This window comes from Dreissena polymorpha, chromosome 4 (genome assembly GCF_020536995.1).
Source record: "Dreissena polymorpha isolate Duluth1 chromosome 4, UMN_Dpol_1.0, whole genome shotgun sequence".
Lineage (NCBI taxonomy): Eukaryota > Metazoa > Mollusca > Bivalvia > Myida > Dreissenidae > Dreissena > Dreissena polymorpha.
The window spans coordinates 39,774,680-39,801,105 of record NC_068358.1 but is presented as its reverse complement, the minus strand read 5'-3'; the positions used below and the strand labels follow the sequence as shown (position 1 = coordinate 39,801,105).

The window sequence follows — 26,426 nt, the reverse complement described above, 5'->3', positions numbered from 1 at the left end:
CTACTATTTAGGATTGAATTTTAAAAACCTAGTTTATGTTGAAAATGATTTCAAGCAATGAAAGATTTGGCTCTATATTAATGCAGGCATAACATTTGTTGAAAACATGATGAAACTCTGTTGCAAAATATGTCTTTCTTGTATACGTCTAGCGACGTAAACCAATCATTGAATCACATCTAACTAAATGGCCACAGAATTGAATTATCAAACATCCGATACATCTTGCAAGGACAGATGCCCCAAAAGGATTTCATGATCTTGATGTTAAACAGAAATTTGATTTAAAGCAATTTCCCGCCGTTCATTAACGCCGCTATTACCTCGGGTCAATCCATTATTGTCGTGTCTGATATTGATCAAGTCGTAAATGCTGTGCGCTTGTAGGATTAGTTCGATTTATTTAACGTTGTTTCATTTACAGAAACACACACGCTGATATTGTTTGATAGCTTTTAAAAATTAAAGCGATTATATAAGAGTTTATGTGAACTATGAAATTAAAGAGAAATGTAAAATATAATTTAATACTTATCTTTGAAAGGTACCACAAATGACCTTTTGCTTACTTCAATGAAATTCATCACGGACAGGTTAAGCCGACAACCTAAGCTTTAAAATGTAAGATCAAACTAGTTTGTCTTATGAAAAAATTCGGAAAATGAACTAGGGTTTATTAACATTGATTTTGTACACATACGTGTTTTCGACTGTACAAGCGTATTTTTTTGAACTCGTACAAAAGTCTAATTTCGTCGATGTTCTATCCATTTTTCTGAATTTGTATTGTATTTTTCGTTCACCAACCTTGTATCTTCTTTTAAAACAAATATTGCGTACAAGCAAACACACAAATAATTTAAAAATAGAACATCTACCAATGAATCCATTTTTATCCTAACCGTTTCGAAAAAACATATGATTAACAAATAAGTTGATATACAATGGAACTAAAATAACGGCGTATTGTTGATTTCTCTATAGTTATAACGCCGCCTACATAGTATTGTTGCATAACGTCTTCAACTTTTCTATTTTCTGATGGTCGTTTCAGTTCGATACAGTAGTGTTTAATTCCTTACCATCGTTGACCTACTAATATACAATCTTTATACCACTGACATAGGCATTTTTATGTTTTACTACATGACTTTTATTGTAGATATTGAAAAATTACTCAGGAGTTAGAATCCGTGTCTGCTGTCACATGCCAAAGACAATGCTCACAATATAATTAACAGCATAAAAATCTTTAAAAGTCGTCGATCTAGTCTTTGTGGAGGCAACAAAACATCCCCGCACCGATTCGATACATAACACCTATGGAGTTGCGATTAGCTTATACTGAAATCTTGTGAATGCCACTATTATGCTTTCTAAGCTCTCAAAAGTACCCAGACAACAATTTATAAAATATGTCTATATGTAGGCATTTTGAACGCCTAAACACTTGCATTATTAATAGGTCTTTCTTTTAAGTTAAAGGAAATTCAGTATTCAATGTAAAATGAACTGTACAGTGAAACTAATTATATGATATATAATATATATCCAATGGTCGGTAAAAGCGTATAATTTATTCAGACTTCTTTTATTCTTACCTATAGGTGAATTAAGTTACACATTACACAGTCGCCTAAGCGTCTCCATCTTAGTTTAGGCTTTGAATCGAACGTTATCTACGCAAAAACTGTTGTGCAGGCGTTTACAATTTCGAATTCCCAACACGTTTAGTCCGCATGATCGCGTATAACGAACGTTCGTTGCGTTAACCATTTGCTCGTAATGACTTAATTATGTAAACCCGTTCGGATAAACTACGCTAATAACACTGATGTTTATAAATGTATTGTTAAATAACCATAGCACATCTTATCGCAGATCAGCAGATTGCGCAAAATATAAAAACATACCATTTTGATACGGACAAAGTGATTAGTAGTATAATGAAATTAAGTCATTTCTTTGTCTGTTCTATTCATATTAATGATTGTGTGACATTAGCTTCAAAACGCACATGTTTTAATAATATAACATAGTGTTCGAGGTAATTGTTGAAATAGAGCAATAATAAAAAGGGCATATTATTTATTCAGCTTGTTTAAATGTTGTGTACAACGTCAAACCTTTTTTTTATCATGGACCGACTTCGTGAATGAAGAGTTCCTTTCCCCAATTTGACTTTTTAAGCTTTTTATAAGTAATATCTAATATTGGTTAAAACAATTTTCAAAAGTCGGAGTCGACACATATTGCAGTCAACACATGTAACTCCAGAACCATTAACATAAACAAGTGAAACCATCCCGTGTCGAAGGTGTAATAACAGTTTCCGAAGCACGACATTGGGTAAGGTCTTCACGCAATTTAAGCCCCAAAACAGATCATTTCGGAATGAAACACCACCATATACGCTAACGCGCCAATAACTGCCATTGCAAATTACAAAAGCTAAGATAACAAACAAAACCAATTGGAATTTGACGTATCGAGGAGTGTAACTATTACGTTTATTAAGCGGTCCAGAAGTCGCAGTAGAAAATGAAGTTGAGTAAAAGTAAGCATGCTGTGATGCAATAACTAAACAAAAAAGCACTTACGAACACATACTTTGAAACGATGACGTTTCAGCATGAACACTTGGATTATTATTTCTGAAGTTGGCATTGCCGATATGAAAGCATTTTCCTAACCATATTTTATTGCATATTTTAAACGGTCACCTTAAATGAATTTTGAATCCAAAGAGAAATAAGAAGCGTGATCAACGATGAAGCTTAACTGTATGTTCCTAATTTATAATCAATATTTTATAGATTATGTTTATATGAGTAAAATCGAATGAAAACTCAAAACATTATTATTAAGACTTGTGCACCTTCATGCCCAAGAAAGTCGCGAAAGGTGGCCATGAAATATGTGTCAACTGGTACGCACACATGTGTTTATATTTTATTATTATAGAGGTGTTGGTAATAATGGCATACATTTATAATAATACTGTTAATACGATAACAGTTAATATTCGTTATGCAAACGCTCGTTTGCTATGAAATAAAATGAAAACAAAAACGAACAATACTAATTTATGGTTGTGAAAATATAACCTTGTTTTATCTATTTTACTGTTTACAGGAGTATTACAAACGGCGTTCTCGACTTGGACAAATATCGTGAAAATGTACGGAAATCGGAACGGAACCACGTCGATGATTAAGTCCATTCCCCTCAATGACAGTGAGCATACGACGCTAAACGATCTTGAAATTGGTACGATACAGAAACATATGTCTTGTTTATTCGCATAAATGGGTCATTTTATAATAACATAACCTTATTTTCCACGTAATGTTTTTCTTCAAATAAATTTTATTATCTTATAAAATACCCTGTTTGTATGTGTTATCATTTCAGAATATATAATCGATTCCGTTATGCTACGCATATGGATTATTATAACATAATTTTGTTTAAATTTCGATTCACGCGCATATATAAATGATTGTGCACTGTAATGACTTCTATCACGCGATAGTCCACATTTATTTTTGAGAAACACTCATGCTCGTTTTGGTCTAAGCATTTTACAAAAACACGTTAATATATGTTACAGGTCATTTTCAGAAACAAATAGTTTTTTGGATTCAATGTGTTAAGGACGTGGATTAGGAAAGTACGCATATTAGTTTTCCTAGACTGTCAATTATATAGGTATTATCTAGATGTACAAGTAAGTCTTTCTCTGGCATTACAAGTAGCTGCAGATCATGTGACAGCTTGTGGTATTGATTTTAAAATGTTAAAATGTTAAAATGTTTAAATGTTGGTATATGTATATTTATTGATAATTGATATATAATATACTACACAGTATGATCGCTGCGTTTCGAGCATTATTAGTAGCATTATTAATTAAGCTATGCTTGCGTATCTTTTTCAGCATGTACTAACATGCATATAGACGCCTTTCCTGATAAGAACCTAAAGTTGTGTGTGGGAATAATCAATACAGTATCGTAAGATCTGTACGTAAAAGTTGTAGTTTATATAGTTTGCATGAGTCGGAAGCAAATCAATTATTTATATACACGTCTGCAACTGTCCTAATTTGTGTACATAAAGAATTACCCTACATGTTCGTTAAAAACACGTCAATATTGAAGCTAATGGGCTAACCCTATCATGACATACAAATGCAGATCAAACGGTGTAATTTTACAGAGCCATGTAATCCAAGTATGATACAAACCTGTTACACAATAAATAAACTTGTATTTGAAGTAACAGCTGTTTGTTCGTTATGTAAAGACCCACGCGAAATTAACTAATTAGCATATGTATGTTTAAGGTTAATATTTGTCATGTGTTTTACGTGTCATAAACCTCGCACAATTCAAAGATGTCATCTGTCATGCTCGGCATGTGTGTCGAGCTCGTGTGCAGTGTTCAAATGTGGTTTTGTGGTTTGAGGAAGCCTTCTACTAGTATGTCGGATGCGTATCATTTAAAACTACTCGCAATACAATACATATTTTATACTGCGAATTAAATACCTTTGCCTAAAGAATGATCTGAATTGATAGTTTATATGATTAAAAATCAATGACACATTTTTTAAATGTAATGGAATTAATAGTACCGTGCACAAATGCGTATAATATATATCATGTCCTTAACGAATTATTTTTCCTATTTTTTTTTGTTTGCGTTCAAACTTCAGATAAATGAAGTAGGGGCAATATTTCATTTGAAGATTTCCATTTTTTTTATCAAAGTACATATAATCCGATACATTTCAGTTCTGGGTGACGTTAGCTCAAAAAACGTCGTCTCAATCCTCGGATCTTATAGCAAGATATACGCAACGGTCTGTGAGCACCTGCGCATTCCATATTTTATCACCAGTCCGGTTCCTCTTACGGCACTCCCGTCTCCGTTCCACGTGAGGATGATACCGGATATACGAATGTACACGCTTGCGATACGGGACCTGTTTCAACATTATGGGTGGAAGTCAGCTGGTCTCGTCTACAATACCGCGCATGGTAGGCCTTTTGCTTTACTATTAAATGTTAAACTTGTTAACAATTCAAGTTGATATAATTCAATTTCTCGTTATATTATTGAAGGCCCTTGAAAGAAATGTACACTATAAAATGTCATTGAATAAACCACTAAAAGTGACGGAATTGGTGAAATGTGGGAGTAACTAATAACGTGCAAACATGTGCAACTATAAGTGCCGGTCTATTGGGAAATTGGGCTATATGCATGAGTCAAAATTATCGTTCAAGATTAGCATGTATACAGGCGTATCAAGGGGAAACAACGATCTGCAAAAGCGTTTCTGGGACGATGTTTTACGCACATGCATTAAAGCCGGTTTTCCCAGAACCACGGCTCGAATTTAATATGATAAAACTTAGTAGTTTTATATTTTGTGTTTACTCAAATATAAGGTAAATGATTCATTATTAGTCTTGGACAATAACTACGGCCATTCGTATTTAGATGTGTATGTACAAACAAAGCCCATACATATTTAATGAATTAATTGCAAGATTTAACAGTGAGTGTTTATGGTCTATTTCTCTCATGACGATCAGCATTACGTATCGTTAATAATCGAAATTATACAAGAGGTAATTATAACTTAAATCATGCGAATATAACGGAATCTTCAAGTTAACTACACATAAATTTTCTTGTGTCTATTCTTTAAAAGACCTATGAGCACATCTGATAAATGTGTTATTTAGTTGCAATCGATTTTGTTTTATCTACAATAATGTTGAGATACCAACCTTTTTTTTAAACTTTTTTTTTTGCAATTACATAAAATAAAATGCCTTCTCGCACTGTATAACATGCTTGTTTAAATGCATTTAAAACATACTTTATGTATGCACCAGGCAATTGAGCACTCAAAATTAAAAACTTGCTTTACAATAGCACGAATAGGATAATACTGCAAATTTAATTGTACATATATAGGTTCATTTGAATGTAGCATAACCATGTAGGTCAGAAATATTATCTTTTGAAAAACCGATATTCATGCAAAAAGGCCAAGAAAAAATATTTGTTTCGTGTATTTCTTAAAAAAATAACAAACTTTTATCATTTACAGGAAACACCGATTAATCACAACATTCAGGAGAAAAGCTGAAAACATAAACAAGCAGAAGCATATTGACTAAGTTTTGTGATGTAAAGTAATTATTTAAACCAAATAAATCAATAATAACATGTTCACTTGTAATAATTGGAATTTATTGTAGTTTACTGAGCACTGGGTTTGCTATATAATCGAACCTTTTTTCCATCGATTTGACACTGTATATTTAGTTCAGTGTAGCCATTGTTCTAAATCAGGTGTATTTCATTCTGCAATCTGCAATCTCCACGCAGAGTTGTCGTTCCTTGCTCTCATATACGCAGTTGTCGTTCCTTGCTCTCACATACAATTTCTGCCACCACAAGCAAATCCTACCAGATTTGGTGGGATTGTTTTTGTTTAAGTATTATATTATGAAAAGTAGTATAATTTTCTTTTATATTTTGAGAATAAGGTATTAGTTCAGGTTCATGATAAAAAATTCCTTATTAAAAAAAAGTTAAAATAACGACGGTAAAATTATTGTACCACGTGGCTAGGTTATCATCACGTGGTTGGTAATGAAGGGCTGGGATTTGATCCAGCTATGCTGGTTCCAGCAAATATCTGCACGGAGGTTGATCCAGCTATGCTGGTTCCAGCAAATATCTGCACGGAGGTTGATCCAGCTATGCTGGTTCCAGCAAATATCTGCACGGAGGTTGATCCAGCTATGCTGGTTCCAGCAAATATCTGCACGGAGGTTGATCCAGCTATGCTGGTTCCAGCAAATATCTGCACGGAGGTTGATCCAGATATGCTGGTTCCAGCAAATATCTGCACGGAGGTTGATCCAGATATGCTGGTTCCAGTCAAATCTCTTTTCTCACGTACAATCTCTGCCTTCACAAGAAAGTCCTACCAAATTTGGTAGGATTTTTTTTAGGTATTATATTATGAAAAATAGTATCATTTCTTTTATATATTTAAATAATGTATACGTTTAGGTTCATAATACAAATAAAGTTTACTAAATTACAAACAGTAAAAACAAAACGGTAAACTTATTTTACCACGTGGCTAGGCTTATCATCACGTAGTTGGTTTTGAAGGCAGGGATTTGATCCAGCTATGCTTGTTCCAGTCAAATCCCTGCGCTGAGGTTGTTCATATTACTTCAGTTGATAAACATTGAACTAACGGTGCTTTCAATGTGAGTTTTAACAATGCAGGTTTACTTGTTTGCACAATCGATTATGGCTTCATACACGTTTATGGATTATCTAATTTATTATTACTGATGGTATTCAGCCGAATACCCGATCATCATAAGTGGTTTCATCACACAATTGTATACATCTTATTTGTTGTAGGCGTGTTATGATCAGATCAATAACGTATCAATTCCATACCGAATCGGAGGTTTATGTTAACGCGACAAATCAGCATTTTATAAATGTATGTTCAATCAACGAATACACTCAGTAAATTGTAGATAAATAATAGCTTTGTAGCAGCATTTACCACTCAATAGCACTGTCTATCTAATGAATATGGCGCACTTAACCCTTGCCATTAGAGATGCCTCTTTTTTTTGGACATTAGATCAATATTACGTAAGCAATCGAATGCTTGGGGCCAATTGGACCATGAAGTTCAAGTTCAAATAAAATATTAAGAGATAAAGAAGGTATTGCACAAAGTGGTGGCTTTGGAATTTGATTTGATTAAATTAATGACTGTTTGCTTTTCGACGTGAGCGTGGAATTTCATTGATTATTATTGTTTCATTTAAGCTGTGGTTAAATACTGATTCAATAGCATAACTTTGCTTATTATGATATAGACGAAAAAAACTAGCGATGCAATACAGTGAAACTGAGAAGTGCATTATAAAATATTGTTATTGAAACTACACATATTTCTTTCAAATGGTATTATAATAAGACTATTTCGTACCACATTATTTGTACAAAAAAACCTACAACAAAATAATGATTAACAACGTTTTTTGACTGGTGTAGCTATTGATTGACATGGGCTGACGACCGCTCTGTATAGTTTCAGCCTTTCAAAACTCCAATTCTCTGTGTATAAACCTCACGTTAAGTCTGCAATAATGTCCTGATTCCAGGATCTGCTATAGCCGCTCTGATGATGGAGCATATCCACGGGCGCCGGGACATATATGACATCCGGACATACGATTTCAGACACAATGCATCCGCCGATGTGATACGGTGGGCCCTTAAGGACCTTAGACGAAAACTAGTTACCAATTTCCTAGTCTTATGCTCACCCAATGTTACCGAAGTAGTTTTAACTCAGGTAAGTTCAGTTGCAATACTAGTATCAAGACGTGAATAGTGTCATAATTTTTGCCTGATTGAAGCCGATATAAACAAAGCGTCGCGTTGAAGATAATATTTTATTTCAATCTTTAGACGTTTTTTGTATGGTGATATGATTATAAACAGAGCAACCATTATTAGTTTGATCTGTTTTTGAAATAAGTGATGTTTTTATTTCGTTAAAAAAGAAAGGAGCTTATTTTTATGCATTATTTTGTTTATTTAGGCGCTTATGTTTGCCTGTAAAGAGACAGTGAATATAACAACAAAGCTTATACACTGTGATTAATGGAATAACTTTTTTGAAGTAAACGCCAATTGCTGAAATCAGTCGAGGGTTTAAATGTAGTGCACGTTTACAATATTGTCTAGTAATATATGCCGTCAGTTTTATTATCTAAACATGTATTCAGTACAATAAAACATCACCATGATGACTGTTAAAGACCATCAAAGTGGATGTTCTCGCGCACAATATAGTTTTCGAAATCGTCATCATGTCTGAAATCACTTAATTACAATGGTAAACATTAACTTACATTTATATACACGTATTTGGTACAAGTGTAAAGTGCATGATGAGTTTAATTTTTGTGTACATGTGTTTAAATGGACTGTTCACTTGCTCCAAGACCGTTACTTTAGACAGTGACATAATTACTCTTTAAACCAATGAGAAGTAATTATTGGTAAACATACGTGTTAATAAATAATAATATCTATACCAGTCATAGGTAAGTTGTTATCTTATCATATTAACTCGCAGAGAGGTGATTGGCATAAATAAAATAAATGTCAGATGCTTTCAGTCTTATCGAGAGACGAAATTTTTTCGAAATATATGTTATTATATTCAAAAGCAAATACACATGAAAGCCAATTCATATTATATCAATGCCGCGCAAAATAAAGAGAATTCAACTCAACACAATACAACACATCACATCACTGTTTGCGCTAGATCATATTAATTAAAAATGAACATAATTAAAAGATAGTACATGAGAAATGTATTTAAATATGATATAACATGTTGACTTTCGACCATCAAAATATGTCTTGAAATGGCTCTGGAGATCGTCCGTCAGTAGACGGCATCTCATACATATCGATACCGCAATATCATCATTGTCATTATCCAACTTGACAATTTTGTTTGCTGGAGAACAAGGCACCGGAGACAACTTCTCATCTTCAGGCAGCCCAGACCTCACGCTGACCTAGTTTGCCCTCTAATATAACGGGACATAAGTGAACATTATTCACGAGTAGTATTCTTAGGAGAGAAATGTAACGCTAGGTCTGCCTAATTTGTATGGGACACATCTATGAAGAAACAGTATTACTTGTCGGAATGTAATTATTATCGATAATCGTAATTCCCCATACACATAACATCGACATTTACATATTGACTGCCTGTGCGTCTCTGTATTTTGAGGAATAAATGTACACCATAACTATTAATAACGTATGATTTTCGACTAATCGGCCATTTAAAATCATGAAGGAGTTCTAATTCGTAAGAGTTAGTAAATGACAACAGCATTTTAAATGAGCTTCACAAAAGCTTCACAAATATATATATAACATATTTATAACAGTTTAAATACCATGTAAGTAATACTTATTGATAACCAAGTTATCATTTGACCAACTAGCTGTATTTATTCTTAGATATATATTTTTTCAGCTTCGTGTCATGCAGTATGCTTTTAGTGTTTATGTATTAGTTAATTTGTTTGTTTTAATTGTATTAAAAATATGTCGAGCCATATCATCAGGTTAATAAAGCATGCTGCATCCTTCTTATTTACATTTTTTATCGAGACCAAATATGAGTTAAGATAGTACACTCAATTAGCCAACCGGGCCTGCGTTTTCGGTGGAATTATCGTCCCCGTATTTAGTAATGGTAAACAACATAGGATATTTAATGGTGGTTAATATCGAGCACGCGAGTTATTGACAAAATATCTCAAATACCAGTGCCGTTTCTCATCGTCCTATTGCGAACGTCATATCGTCCCGATGCTTTATTCCATATCAATTGACCGTTATAGTTTCACTTAGATAATCATCGATATTTAATAATGGTTTATATTAATATAAAAGCTTTAATGTGTCCCATTCATCCACGATTAAACAGGACATTGCGAATGGGACAGATAATAGTCCACCCTTTGGGGAAACACGGGATTAATGTCACATATTTTTGTAATCACATAATATGACATTCATTATGACTTTACAGTCCGCGTTTCCATCAATATAACGCATATACCGCGAGCTATGCGTTATCATTGAATGCACGAGTTAATAAATAAACAGATACAAATGTCACATTTATAGAGACAGAAAACACCCTGATTAGTACGCGTATGGCCTTCATTAGGGGCCAGTAGACTATTGCCAAAACAACACAATTCACTAAAGAGGAGCACCTAAAACATTACCTTCCTAAAATTGGGTATGCTTTTGGGAACAACGGGCTTGACAAATTCGCATAAAGCCCCATGACAAGCATGTGCAGTCCACAGTTTGTAACAAGGGACGACACTTTCCGTGCTTGTGGAATTTATCATTCAAAGTAAGGCTCTTTTACTCAATAACAAGTATAGGCGGAAAGTGTCGTCCCTAAATAGCCTGCTTGCATAAGCTAATATGGTTATACTCGCGGCTGCATTAAGCGCGGGTTTATTGTGTAATAAACGTCTTGGAACTACTAATGCAAACCATTGTGTGTTTAATAGCCCTGTCAATAAGCCGTCGGTTTGGGGGGGGGGGTCTTAGTAAAAACAACACAAAATTGATTTTAGAGTAAATACCACTTATTTATTATCGCAGATAATTATAAGTTGTTTAACTTACAAAACAAACACACCTGTTTAGGTATGAAATGTTTATTAAAGTTAAAGTTAGTATTGCTTTTAAACAAATGTCAAATAATATTTTAACAAGATACGCATAAGCCCCCTGCCGGTTTCACCGGAGAAGACCATGGATTTACCCTTAATCCGTCCGTCAGTCTGTCCGTCTGAATCTTGACAATGCGATAACTGAAGAATGTATTAATGTTATGTTGATGAAAATCTCTATTTGAATCTTGACAGATTATTTGGAAATACTGTGTAATATCCCTTGATGGTTCTCCTAAAAATATCACGTATGTGTAAATATTTATCCAGTATTACACGTATTGTGTTTTAACAATGAATTATTGCATGTCTGCATATTTTGCCTTACCGAAGTATATGACATGTTCCAATTACTTTACAGGCGTTGTACCTAAGTTTACTCTCCCGTCCGAACGGTTGGCTAGTTATAAATTTGGTGAGTATTGAAGTGTTTTGCAACATTTTTTTTTAAATATTATCATGTTAAATAAGATTCATTAATGCGTAATGCGATCGTGATATACTCTTCTTTTGGTTATTATACCTCCAAAAACATATAGCTGTAACAACCATTTGAACATATCAGACAAATGTGTCGCTAGATTGCATATTCAATACATTTTATTATAAAGCACACAACTGTGGGATATAATGTATTGATTAGTTGTTTCTTTTGGAACGTTTGAACATGATTGCTTTGTAATAGAATGATGACTCAAGTTTGGCAGTATAACAAAGATACTTTCTTTTATTTTTTTTATTACATACGAGCAAAAACTATTTGAAATTTAACAATTTATATTGACTTGTATTTAGATCTAATGATATTTCCTTTTATTATTTTCGAGCAATGTGTCTCTACAAAGTTCATGATATTTTCCCCATAGGGCTCAGGAGACATAGCGCTGTCCCAGTTCATAGATTCTAGGGCCAACCTCACTCTTGTTCGCCTTATGGTTGATCCACAATCACCTGACTGTGCCTTATCCGACAGTGACGTGAGCCTTACTAATGCCGTCTTTTATGACGTCTTCAACATCATCAACGGGACGCGAATTACAGACATGAACAATACCCGTATATCACGGTTTGACATACGCCAACAAGTCAAAACGGTATGATCGCTTATGGGCGTACTCACTGCATATGCGATTTGATATATTTATTAGTTCATTCGTGTGCTGTATTCGTGCACATATACAGACATTGAATGTTGAAAATGAGTTAGACTTGAATAAATAATACATCACTCTATGTAGGTCTATTCTCTTGAAAAAGTCACCTCTGGTTTAATAGAATTCTTAAAAAAACAACAGATGTGAATGTGTTTGTATGTGATTTGTAAAGACAAAAAACAGAACCAGCCGTGTTCTGAAAATAATCATGTACAGTAAACTGTGTATATATATATATATTTATATAAACAGGAACAACATGTTCAAACAAATGCTTATTGGATGGTGAGCATAACGCTTTAATTCGCTCAAAAGACAATCAACATCAAAAGCATTTATATATATATTTCTTGGTGTGGTGCTAATTAGCAATTTAAACATTTTATTTTTATGTTTCATTACTATAATACACATTCTTTAATTTGCTTAGAAATCTTATGTTCATACTGTTTTATTAACTGTTCATTTGCGAGCTTTTTGCGCCACATACAATGTTATTATATGTCCATTTAAGTAACACTGTTATATACACATATCTTACAATATTCTTATAGAAAGTACACTTTAAACGAAAATTAGCATTATATTGTACGGTAACTGGAAATAATACTTTTGAATTATATGTACAGTATTATGACTTTTGATGTTGATTGCAGGTTTCCGAATTTTTAATTGTTCTGTTTGTGTTAATATGTGATTGGCTGTTGTACACTTTCGCTAGTATCGATTTGTATGTTTAGAGTTCTGTATGCTTTTCTTATAATTTCTTATAATATCCAAGTACGTTTTTGCCCATGGGTTGCATTCTATCGTTTGATACGTACTCACTGTTTTACTATAAATATTTCATTAGTAGTTCTATGTTACAATTATCGTCCTCGGGAAAAAAACATTAAGATATACATTAGATAGACCAAAATACCTACCATAAAGTGAGAAAATAAAATGATGAGGATATAATGCATAAAGATTTTGATTTAGCTGCATGAAACATGGTTTCAACCTCACAAAATTGCGCGCGCAATAAATTCTGTGTTTGTTTTTGCAAGCAGACAGACAACATCGGATGTACCGGTGTCCTTCACATGACGAAGGAGGGTAAACGCAACGAGACCTATTTGCAAATGATTGCTCTCGACGGCCTTGTGGAAGGAGCCGTAAGTGACGTTACTTTACTTTACGTTACACCCGTTTATATGTATAGGCGCGTCCGTTTGTAACAGTTAACCAATAGTTTAACAAGTGAGCCTTTACTTATACGCAAGTAATACAGCGTTTTGAAATTTTGATTTAAGCTAGAATGATGCATACTTGTCAGTATGTATGTTTACTATAATAGTGAATAAAACGATAGCAATGGTATGTGTTCTTTATTTTATTTTGAAATGAACGCTTGTTTAATTTTATTTTCATTGCACCTTACACATGTTTAAATTGTCCGTGTTTGCTATTAAAAAAGTGTAGTTTTTGGATCGATATTGTGTTGTATTGACGAAGGAAATTGCATCTCAATTAATGTTGGCGATACATTTTCCCTGCACAACACTTCTTAGCAATATAATCTTTTATTTTCGCTTTCCACAAGTTGTTGCTCTCATGTACAGTACTTGTTGAACACAAGGTACACGTCTTATAAATCATAATCAGGGGCAAGAGAAAGGTACGTTTATTATGTACAAGGATTCATAATATGTGTAGATGTATACGGAATACTACACAAATTAAATTTGCATAACATAGTCAGTACAAAAACATTTTCACGAACGAATAAACAAGAATTATAATTGTAAGCGTCAAAATAACACAGGTAATTATGGCATGACGTAATAAAACACATTTGAGCTTTATAATTATTTTCGCCACATTTTTCCTTTACTCAGTTTGGTTGTAAACACATATTTCTCATTAAGGGTTTCAATGCACTTTGGGAAACCAAGTCTCGTTGGGAGGATGATTTTAGGCCATGGCTTATAAAACTGGTAAATACAGTTTGGAATGAGATTTTCTTTATATGCCATGTAATACTGTATACTTATTAACCACATATCCTCCTGCGTGTTCCCATATGTTTTTGATGTGTTTATGAAAAGTGCACGTTTCAAAACAAAGATAAAATGCAAAGCTCATTGGGGAAAAATTGTTGATTTTATCAACGTTATGTTTGCATTTTATCTGATATTGTACCCACATGTAACTTCGTGTTTATTATAGGCATACATATGTGTCCCTTTGTATGTGCTTGTGTGTTGTTTTCGCACTACATTTACAGTATTGTATATTTGTGGTTGTTTGTTTTCGAACCCTATTATATATGAAATAGTTCTTTTAATAAGCATGTTATCGTAACGTATGGAAATAATACACTGCGCTCAAAAATATCCTTACAGGATTGGTTTAACTGATATATTAAAATATTATGAATATATACAATAAAGTAAAGTTAAGAATTAATATGCGAATACTTATTAATGTTAACGCAGCGTATTCACGAACTAGTCTATCAAGTACATTTACATTATACATGTACTTACAATACCAGACGTTGAAAGTATTCAAATTATTGAAATAAAGACATCATAAATGCACGTAACGTATAGTAATCGAAAGTTTAGAAATTAATTCACGTACTTTATTGTACATTGGCGTTTAGATGCAACAACTCATTTCGAAATTGTATCAGTGACACATTGGATGGTTGTTTAGAAACTAAGATTACAGTACACTTAGAATAAAATTCTAAGAAGATATGAGTCAATTTTGATATTTAGAGTAATAATAAATGCCGATGCTAATTGCAAATTGTGCAAATTTATTTGTTAATTCGAAAAATATTAATATGCTTATATAATTAAAGCAATATTTCTATTAACAGTCGGGTACATGGCACAGTCAGGGTGCGAGTCAATCAGATCGGGTAAAACCGTCCCAGACGTATAGTGCATTATTGACCAAGAATAACGACATATTCGCGGACAAGATTCTGCGAGTTACCACATTGATTGTGAGTAAAAACAATATTGAGTTCTATGCAAAATATGTAAAATATAACAAACATGTAAATAAATGTTGTTTAAGCAACGTGTATTCTTTAATAATGCAAGAACAAGTGCAAAAGCAAGACGAAAACAATCCTCAAAAACAGAAATTAAAAACAACCATGCTTCTTGGCTAACTTCTAAATTATATTTAAACAATTATTATAACTAATATTTAGACAAATGATTTCTACTAAAATAATTTTTGAAGGTATTAATAAATATTAATTAGTTTTTTAATCTATTTTACCGTCAAATCTTTTTCAGGAACCGCCATTTATACAATGGAAAAACAAAACCCCCGAGGAAGGCGAACGAATGGGAAATGAGAAGTTCGAAGGATTTTGCATCGATATACTGGAAGAGATAGCAAAAATGCTAAAATTCCGATACAATATTTCCCAGGTTCCAGACGGGAAATTCGGCAGTTGGAAACCCCCACCCCGGGGCTGGACCGGTATAATCAGACAGCTGCTAGATAATGTTAGTAGACGATGCTTTTTTTTATTTTATCGCGCTTTATTTTTCTACAACATATAACACAAAATGAATCTTTTGATAATAACACGATATATATTTGCGCTAGGCGCACATTGCACTCTGCTAGTGCGTTTCTATGTGTCGGGTATTTTAATTAAAAAACCCCATCTCGTTGCAGATTAATGTTTGCAATAACACAAACGATGTATATTGTTATTCGTTAAACATCAACGTGTATTTCAAATAAAGGGGTTGCAAGCTATGCATAGCTTAGAGTCTATGTGTTACATTTTGAGAGTTTAGTTAAAAGAAAATAATTAGATTGCAAATTGTAGGAGGCAGACATAGGCCTTGCGCCTTTCAGCATTACACCAGAGAGAAGCGAAGTGGTTGATTTTACCAAACCATTCATGACCAAAGGCACCAGTGTGGTCGTGCGCAAGCCTGAACGTAGTGTTTGGCCGTTCCAGTTCCTGTCACCGCTATCCAAACTCGTATGGATTGCGATATTCGTTTCATTTCTTTTTATTGGAATGTTTTTATTTGGTGTAACTCGAATCACCAACGAGGAGAAAATAAATCCTATGATAGATCTTAGAGACAGCATTTGGTACGTGTGGGGAACCTTACTAAGAGCAGATCTTACCGGGTCACCGACCTCTACCAGCGGCCGAATAATCAGTGCATCCTGGTGGTTCTTTAGTCTCATCATTATTTCCATTTACACGGCCAACCTTGCTGCATTTTTAACTATTTCAAATGCTCATATACCAATTAGTTCTGCAGCAGATCTAGCAGGGCAAAATGAATACAATTACGGGACTGTTGAAGGTGGTCAAATAGAGTCGTTCTTTAATCATACAAAAATAAGCAACTATCAACAGATGCGGGCATACATGATGATATACAACCCTTCTTCAAAAGTGAGACGAGTGGAACAAGGTTTCCAAAGAGCAATGACTGAAAAATATGCCTTTATCTGGGACTCCCCTACAGTGCGACACGAGACAGCCAATAATTGTGATTTAATGGAAATTGGTTCGCCTTTCGATTTGAAGGGGTATGGAATTGCCTCTCAGAAGGACTCATTGTATTCTGAAAAGCTGTCAATGGCTGTCCTGTCTCTCAATGATAATGGAATCCTATATCGCCTGGAAGGAAAGTAAGTATCAACAGAGGCTTGTAGTTGACGCTCGTTATAGAGCAACGCTCTATTATTCACGGTTCGATAAATAAATGACATTGGAACATTGTAAAAAGCTAAACAGTCGGGCATGAAACGAAATTAACAATTGTTTGTACGCGAAATTATTAACTAAAATGTGTTTTAAATAGTGCTTACTTATATGCTCGATATAGTATGATTACATAGGAATATATATATGAAAAACACGAACTAAAACTAACGGATATGCAAATAGACATTCATGAGTGTTAACATATTTGGTTTTCTTTAAAAAATACATATCCTCAATTTTCAATAAATTAGTTTTATAATATGCCAATGCTAACTTAGATTAATTGACGATGAAACTGCTGCTAAACAATGTATCAAGCAACTTACTTAATTGCGATAAACCATTTAATCATTTTACGCTCTAGATTGTAAAGCACATATTACGTATCACGCAATTCTTCTACAGACGATTCCATTTAATCCTCTTAGAAATAATTGGAATTAAGAGTCGAGTCTTGCAACGCACTCGTTTATATGGCTTATCCAAACAACATAGTTGCATTCAATCTTAAAAAAATGCACTGAGTAAAATTCAAGCTCAACATCTCCACTGTTTCATCAAAATTAACAAAATGTCAATCCTTGTTTATGTCACAAATAATAGTTTTAAATTAAGATCGCCAAACATGGCATCTGTGTCCTACTTTCCTTTAAATGATAAGTGTTACTTAATTGATGCTAATACATCGAAACGTATTTTCCCCTGGCAAACTGCAAATTATAAGTTTGCCATTTCCATCCACAAATATACATTTTCATGACACCAATTGTGAACATTACAGGTGGTGGCGTCGGCCTAATTGTCCCGATCCCAGATCAAACGCCAAAAGCAAAGAAATTGAGATTGAAGTAGCGTCTGGAATGTTTATAGTGTTGCTTTGTGGTATCGCGCTTTCAGCAATTGTATGTGTCATACAATACATTGCACAGAAACGATGTATGCGATGCGTAAGTATCCTGTATGATAAATTTTGGTAGAATGACTTATATGAGCTATTGTCTGATTATGCCATAAGATAAAGAGTTGCAAAAGGTTAATACATGCGACCTGTACAGAAATAAAGAATTGTTAACATCATATAATATATTTAAACACATGTATACTAAAACAATTATAATTATAATTGATTTCATTAAACTAGTTTTATATGTGCACTCTAATTGTTTATGGAATTTTTTTTGAGTTAATGATAATTCATTTGTCTGTTTACATCATGTTGGTTTTCATTTTTAAAATTGTCCGAATACTGTTTGCATATACACGTATTTATTTATTTCAATTGCTACAGTGTTTTAAACAATCGCTGAAGTGTACGTGTTTCTAACGTAGTTTTTGATCAACACATAAACACACGTGTGTGTGCTATAAAGGATTACTTAACATGTTAGCATTTTCTTCCAAAACAGTAATGAAATTCTGACAAGTCTTATTAATGTTGCATTTTAAACGTCAACATGTAATTATACTACGGTTCTGGAATTCCAGAGAGACTTGTTCGAGCCCGTTCCAACGTCTGACTTGCAGAGCAATCATAATCACACAACCACTCCTTTTGAGGACCGCATAGACCACACTGCGATAGTTTTATCCCGTACGTTGAGTATAGGTGAAAACAACGCCATGTCGAATAAATGGGAAAACATCAGCGCGTGTCCAAACGCATTTGTAAAGTGATTTGAGTTGGCGTTTGTTAAATTGACAATAGACAAAAGTTGCGGTTAATGTAAAAACGATTTCAATTGCTGTCAATGATATTTTTCATATTGTCCGTGCATGAATAGTATTCCTTCAAAATGGTTTAAATGCTGGCATTGTATGACACGGTACATACTAAGGTGAATAGTTTGTGAAGTCAAACAAATCAGAAATTCTCTAAAAACGTGTAGTTGTTGTTTATCCAGAAGCGCCTATTGTGAAAGTTTGCCCTGTATCAATGGATTTTTTTTATTGTGTACAGTCATAATTATAGGATTTTTAATAACTTAGTGCTTCCCAATATGCATGCGTTGTATTGTATTCTTTGTTTGTTTGTATAGACACTTTAACAGGCTTTCATTATATTCGATTTTTTCTGTCATGTAGATGTGAACCACACGAGCCGGTTTGTTTCGTTTATCTATAATTGCAGAATTATATCCATACAACATACCTATGCAAATGTTAGTATTGATGATTCTAACAGGAATAAGTGTAAACCGAAATCTTATGAATCATATCAGACTGTATCCATCTACACACAATCTGTTTGATTGTAGTCATGACCAGGTTCATTTTTGGCAAATTGCTATTTTCATAGTAACACGCAAAGGTCTAATTTAAGTACAAATGTTGATTCAAATACTTATTTCAGCAGCATTTAATAAGTATGTTTATGATTAATACAATCACCAAGACCAATTAATTACAGTGGTATTGCAAGTGTTAAGGTTATACAATTAAATGTATGGTCAAACTAGACTGCAATAAAATGTATTAATCCACTACGAAATATCGGCCTCTATAATACTGCTGCAAGTTTAACCATGCATCCGTGTGTTTCTCAACGGTGGATGTAATTGTGTATACAACGGGAGTCCATTACACAATACTATAATACGTTTTTTTTAAAAGTATGTCTTTAATGTATGAGCACATGATCGTCAATTTGTTTTCATAGTCCCAGACTAAAGCGCGATTTTTCCTGTCGTAATGCATTTAATAGGATTGTGTATAGATGTTATGTCCCAAGCGTCTTTTATGTTTTGAGTGTCATGAATATTTCGTTTCTTTGTGAGTTGTACATTAATATATTATGGTCCTACCTATTTTAGTTTAATATTTTAAAGTTTGATCATGTAGAAGTATGTAACACATTTATACAGATCAATTATAAAATATCTAAGGTATGTTTTATTGTAAATTGTCATGTGACATGAGACGGACATATTTTACGTCTTATCGCATGAAAGCTGTATTAATTAAATCAGTCATTGTAGTTTGAATTTGTTTATAGTATTGATAATCTCCAGTGAATAAATATTGTTGGCATATACACGCATCTGTGTTGCAAGTGAAATGATTCCAATGGTATCTTTATCCTAAGTGTGATTCAAATAAGTGATTTTGTCCAAATGTTTGAAAATCTGCAATATTTTGAGACATGTACGTGCAATTAAGTGTAGGCATTCAAACTTCCTTGTTAAATTGCGTTGTATACTCTTTGCGTCAATATATATGTCATTTAGAAGTTGTACACTAGTACATTAATCATCTGTCGACTGTTTTTTTTCTCGGTTCGATAAAATAGACCGAGGCTCTCAAGGAAATCAATATTTGTATACTGTTGACAGCCCCCTAATCAAACCGGAAAAACGATCGGTAGCGATGCGTGCAATTTTTTTTATATTCCGATGAATACCTTAACTAAGTTACTTGTAGTAATCGGTATCAACTACAAGGGACCAGATAGAATTCCTATGTTTAACTCTCAAAAGTCTATCTGACCTCTTCAATCGCTAGGCAATGACGTAATTAATTATACACATCAAACTGACGTAATTATACCATGGTTATTTTCTACATTATCTCATTTTTATTTTCTGATTGATACATGACGTGTTGCACTCTTGAATTGTTATTATGTTCTTTAGGATTGTAACAATGGGAACTTCTACATAATACATGTACACTTAAATGGTTTGATCATGTGAAACGTTATTCCAGTCGACTTCGGAATCTTGCAATACAATGTAAGACTAAATAACTGTTGCGAAACAAACCACCGGAACAGACAGATGTGTATTATTAACACATCATATCTATATAATGTATAAGGTTATACCGCATATGACCTATGATTATACCGCCTATGTCATATGGTTATACCGCCTATGGCCTATTGTTATACTGCCTATGGTCTATGTTTATATCGCCTTTGGCATATGGTTATATTAAATATGGGCAATGGTTATACCGCCTATGGTTCATGTTTATACCGCCTTTGTCATCGGGTAAACAGTTCATAAGTCATATTTTCCTGCTCGTGATAAAGGTTTATGTTGTCTTACAAATGTCCGTGAAATAAATGTATTTTATATGTTCACACATGTATTTATCTCTTTTGTTTCGAGGACAAATGCAAACAGAATGTGACACCAGTTTTTGATTTCCTGTTATGAACACATACTTCTGATCATAATTTATCTGTAAGATATTTAGTTTGTGATTGTGCTGCTATTTATTTAACAAATAATTTGTGTACATATTATATTGTTAGTTCTTCAATAATCGTGTTTATGTATATACATTATAATGCCCTGCTGAACACACGTTTGCATAAGAAATAAATTACCATATTACATGTACATGTTCTCGTTTAATTCATATTTCTATCGATTCGAGCACGGAAGAATACATTTAATAAACAAGAGATTGCCAAGCAATATGGTCTCCTACCGGTGAAACTCGACCATTATCAGATTTAAAAAAATTGTTGCCATAGCAACCAGAATTCTTGACGTAGGAACAAAATGAAATGATGTGCAAAATCTCCATGTCTTTCCATGTTTCAAGTTTCATGAAAAAATACTAATAACTTTTAAAGTTATCGCAGAATCCAGAAAAGTGTGACGGACAGATTGACTTACTTACTGACTTACTGATTTACGCACAGAGCGCGAACTTTAAGTCCCCTCCGGTTTCACCGGTAGGGGACAATAAAATATCAGTACACCATATTGTCTTTATTCTTTCATGTATACGTCTGATATGTTTAGAGTTAAAGGTAGACAGACAGACAGACAGACAGACAGACAGACAGACAGACAGACAGACAGACAGACAGACAGACAGACAGACAGACAGACAGACAGACAGACAGACAGACAGACAGACAGACAGACAGACAGACAGACAGACAGACAGACAGACAGACAGACAGACAGACAGACAGACAGACAGACAGACAGACAGACAGACAGACAGACAGATAGATAGAAAAGTAAACCCATATTTCCATTGCGGTCATTTGTGCTGATGGCATGACATAGAGTGGCACTTACATGTACACAAATATTAAAGTAAATTGCATCAATAAAAATGACCAACATAATTGAAATAAATAGATTCAATACTATACAAATATACATCAGACCATTTTGATACCTTAAATATCACAGATATCACTACTTATTAAGAGATCCTAAAAATACACTGTTAAAAATTTGTAAGAAATAATTTAATCACAAACAGCATCAATTAACACAACAGCCTAAAATACTTAGAATAAAACTGGAGAATGCATAACATTTATAGGATCAATTTGATAAAAATCGCTGACTAATTATGATTCCTTAAGCCGAAAAACAAACAATAAACATAAAAAGTTACAGATTTTCTAATAAATGATTTTTTTTAAAGATGACTTAAAAACAGACAATCAATCTTTGTTATACTGGAGGGTAAATTGTTCCATAATGAGCATCCCGTGTAACAAAAGGACTGTGACCCGAAACCTTTGACCTTGCGGACAGCAAATGCACCTTTTTGAGTTGACCTGGTCCTGTATGAATGAATAGAGGCCTGTGGAATAAAATGTTCTCCCATATAGTCAGGGGCCAATCCATGTTTAATCTTAAACACATGGCCAAGAACAATCTGGTCTACACGTTTATTGACTGGTAGCCAGTTGAGCAATCGAAAATGTTCTGGCACAATGTGTTCCCTTGCATCGTGACCTAGGACAAACCGCAATAACTTATTCTGGATGGTTTGGAGCTTATTCTGAAACATTTTGATGAGACTATGGAACCATAAAGAGCAAGCATAATCAAAATGACATTGAGTCAAAGACAAACACTTTGGTGAGACTATGGCACCATAAAGAGCAAGCATAATTAAAATGACATTGAGTCAAAGACATGACAAGAGGTGTCTTGGTTTGCTGAGTGAGATATTCTTTTTTTCTATATAGATATTTTAACCTGGAGTTGGCATTCTGAATTACTGAACGAGCCATGGTAGCAAAGGACAAAGTTTGATCCAATGTAGCCCCTTGGTATTTGACTGAATATGAAGATTCAATAATGGTACCATTACAAGAAATATCTAGAGAAGAGTTTGACCTGATTCTATGCCTTGAACCAAATATAATAGACTCCGTCTTACCTAAATGCAGAGACAACTTATTGTCAACCAACCACTGACTAACCAGATGTAAATCATCTTTCAATAACCTTTCAATATCAGTTTTTCACTTACCAGACACAATAATACCTGAGTCATCTGCATATTGGAGGAGCTTATTTTTAACCACAGCAGACATATCATTCACATAGATCAGGAAGAGCAGGGGACCTAGAATTGACCCTTGTGGCACTTCACATGATATTGGGGCTGTACCGGAATGAGTGCCTGGAACATCAACAAGTTGCTGTCTATCTGTAAGGTATGATTTGAACCACCTTACGATATCATCACCAAGACCTGCTGCACTTAATTTCATGAGAAGTATAGAGTGATTAAAAGTGTCGAAGGCATTTGGAGGTCTAGAAGAATCATCCCTACGAGATTACCTTTATCCATTTCCAACCTGATTAAATCAGTCAGATGTATGAGACAGGTGTTCGTTGAAAAAACACTTCTGAAACCAGACTGAAATTTATACAAAAAATTACAGTTAAATTCTCTCATTGATGTTGCATAATAAGTGTTATCTGAAAATACGTTAGCAATACAACATGAAGATTTACTTTACTTTGAATATAATGAAATGCATCGAAAAGAAATTCAATAAATCTGATAAAAATCTGCCGCTATATATACATATTAAGATATAAACACTTTTGTTATCGCATTATAATGGTTCAAATGCACGCTTGTTATTGCTTGATTGTACGTTTAGATTGTTACCTGTGTGTAACGAGATTTATCGCGTAGAAGAGAATAATAATCTGATGGTTTCTAGTTGTTTAATATTAACAGGTGAACAAATGTTAACAAAATGTCTTGTCCTAAATTCTTCAGCCAATGTTTATAATTTACTATTCTTTCTTAATAATTATCACAGCAAAAATGCCTTATTGTGTTAAAAGTAATTTCAGCTCGATCGCATCGAAAGCTCACGGCTTATTAAAGCGCTATTGAGTCCGTTTCTTGTATAGAACCAGTACTTGGTGTTTTGACCTAAAGAACGCTTTGATGGGAATCGAACCATTGACCTACCGGTCGTTAAGCGGACACCATATACACGACGCCACAGCGACCCGCAACACACCTCATTTGCCATTCAAATTTTCGCTACACATAACCATTCTCTTCAATTTAAATGTTTGGAGGAAGTATTTCCGAAACGATATTGTTTGAACACAGCTGGAGTAAGCGCGGTTCGATAAACACTACTGAACACGGGCTGAACATACGTGGTATTCTTATTATTCTTTCAATTCTAGTTAATGAGATCGCATTTGAAATATCAATGCTTAGCTGTGTGTCTGCTATGCAATTTCCACTGCAATCATTCTCCGATTAAACTAGCGAACAAGAAGCCGTTGTTTAGTCCTTAGTGGACTTGTTATGCTTCGATAGTCTTCCATAAAGTAAATTTTAGTCAAAAGGTAAAAAAGCTATTGGATAATTACGGTATTATTTATTTCCCGCAATAACGCAATCAATATTGAAACTAGGCATCGGTGACACATGTTTGAGTGCTCTTTGCTGAATTTTCTGATGAAATGGACAATTGAATGGCAGATTATACCAGATTATTCAATTGAAATAAGCACGTGATGATAATGTCCCGATATACAATCACCATAAAACATTAATTGTTTTATCGTACTGTGTATGTAGTATTTGATCTTCACGCGTAATTCTAATTCTGTGGCTTTTTTCTTATGTTAAATATGCTGCCCTGTAAAATAAAGTCGGCCAAAGAGAAATTATACCTGTGATTTGACTTGATATCCGATCGTGCGATAAAATAAATCACACGTTAACATTCAAGACCCGGAGCTAAAAACGCCCTTGACCATACGTTGGCGTTGATATACACACGTTTAACAATTTGAATCGAGAAAATGATGCCATTAACACATTATGTAGTTTAATTCTGCACGGGCCCGGCTGTTACATAGGATACAGATCTCCGCGGACTTACAGAATGTTCCTTATATTCTTTTACTGTCTGGTTAATAAACGCTCTTTGGTTACTAAACACAAGTTTCTTAGAAATAATTGTATTCTTAGGGAATATCTAACCAGCTTTGATCCCTTGATGTTACTCGTAAAACCATTTGAGGCATTTAAGTACTCCGGAGAAATAGACGTTCTTGTATTACATAATATTGCTTGCACATGAATAATACATCAGACAACCAAATGAACCAACGAGTGAGTGAACAGTAATTTTGTCGAAATACATACATCTATTTGCTATATTTTAATAAATCATTTCAAACTGGTGATTATATTCACAAATACTATTACAAAAATGACCACACAATATGTTACTTTGTTAATTTTTTTTAAGAGTTTAAACTTGTATGCCTTAAGACATTCATATTGCGACTGTTTAGTAAATCATACTGCTTTATAACCAAAATGCGACCATTCGGATCTCTGCTGATTTCCGTTTTAGACACTTCTTTCCTCCGTTTGCATAGCAACGGAACTGTAAAATAGACCTCCTATGAAAACCTTATCGGTTATTTAAGCCATATATTGCCAGAATGAGTATGATTTGATTAATCAAAGTGCCGTAAATGATTATTGCAATGTTAAGCATGTTAAGGGGTGTGTAAGCGTGTGTTTGCATCTGATGAGAATGACTAAAAGTCTACTTGTTTGAGGTTGAATTGGATTCTGAGACCAACTGCACTTATATTGATATAACGGGAGCATAAGCTTTTAAGTGCACGGTGAAAACAAAAGTGCACTTCAGAAAGAGCATTTTTCACGACTTCTAATCCATAAAGCTCGATACATAAACGAATGATTTCAAAGACACAAACACCGACATTTCCGGTCGAATCGTATAACCTTTTGAGCTTGAAGTAAACTATAAGCTTGGACACTGTAATGTTTACACTCTTGCACATAGTTTCAATTTTTTTCTCAGTTTGGGTTAAAAGCTTAACTTAGATATAAAAAAAAAGTTAAATGACGCAAGCAAGGCAG

General features: G+C 33.9%; 1 protein-coding gene across 3 annotated transcripts in view; it reads left to right on the top strand.

Moving 5' to 3' along the window:
- Positions 1-21,597, top strand: part of LOC127879000 (glutamate receptor ionotropic, kainate 2-like) — a 51,225-nt gene extending 29,628 nt beyond the window's left edge. The window contains exons 2-13 of one of the 3 annotated variants that reach the window (XM_052425579.1): positions 3,136-3,270; positions 4,800-5,045; positions 8,232-8,425; positions 11,728-11,781; positions 12,233-12,460; positions 13,573-13,677; positions 14,431-14,499; positions 15,393-15,521; positions 15,823-16,038; positions 16,371-17,197; positions 18,055-18,220; positions 18,759-21,597. In XM_052425579.1, coding sequence (XP_052281539.1) covers positions 3,136-3,270; positions 4,800-5,045; positions 8,232-8,425; positions 11,728-11,781; positions 12,233-12,460; positions 13,573-13,677; positions 14,431-14,499; positions 15,393-15,521; positions 15,823-16,038; positions 16,371-17,197; positions 18,055-18,220; positions 18,759-18,947 — 2,558 coding nt within the window. In that variant the 3' untranslated portion in view covers positions 18,948-21,597. Of the gene's footprint in view, positions 1-3,135; positions 3,271-4,799; positions 5,046-8,231; positions 8,426-11,727; positions 11,782-12,232; positions 12,461-13,569; positions 13,678-14,430; positions 14,500-15,392; positions 15,522-15,822; positions 16,039-16,370; positions 17,198-18,054; positions 18,221-18,758 lie in introns of all 3 variants that reach the window. The other 2 variants (XM_052425582.1, XM_052425580.1) reach the window with 2 other exon arrangements.
- Positions 21,598-26,426: the final 4,829 nt, after the last annotated feature.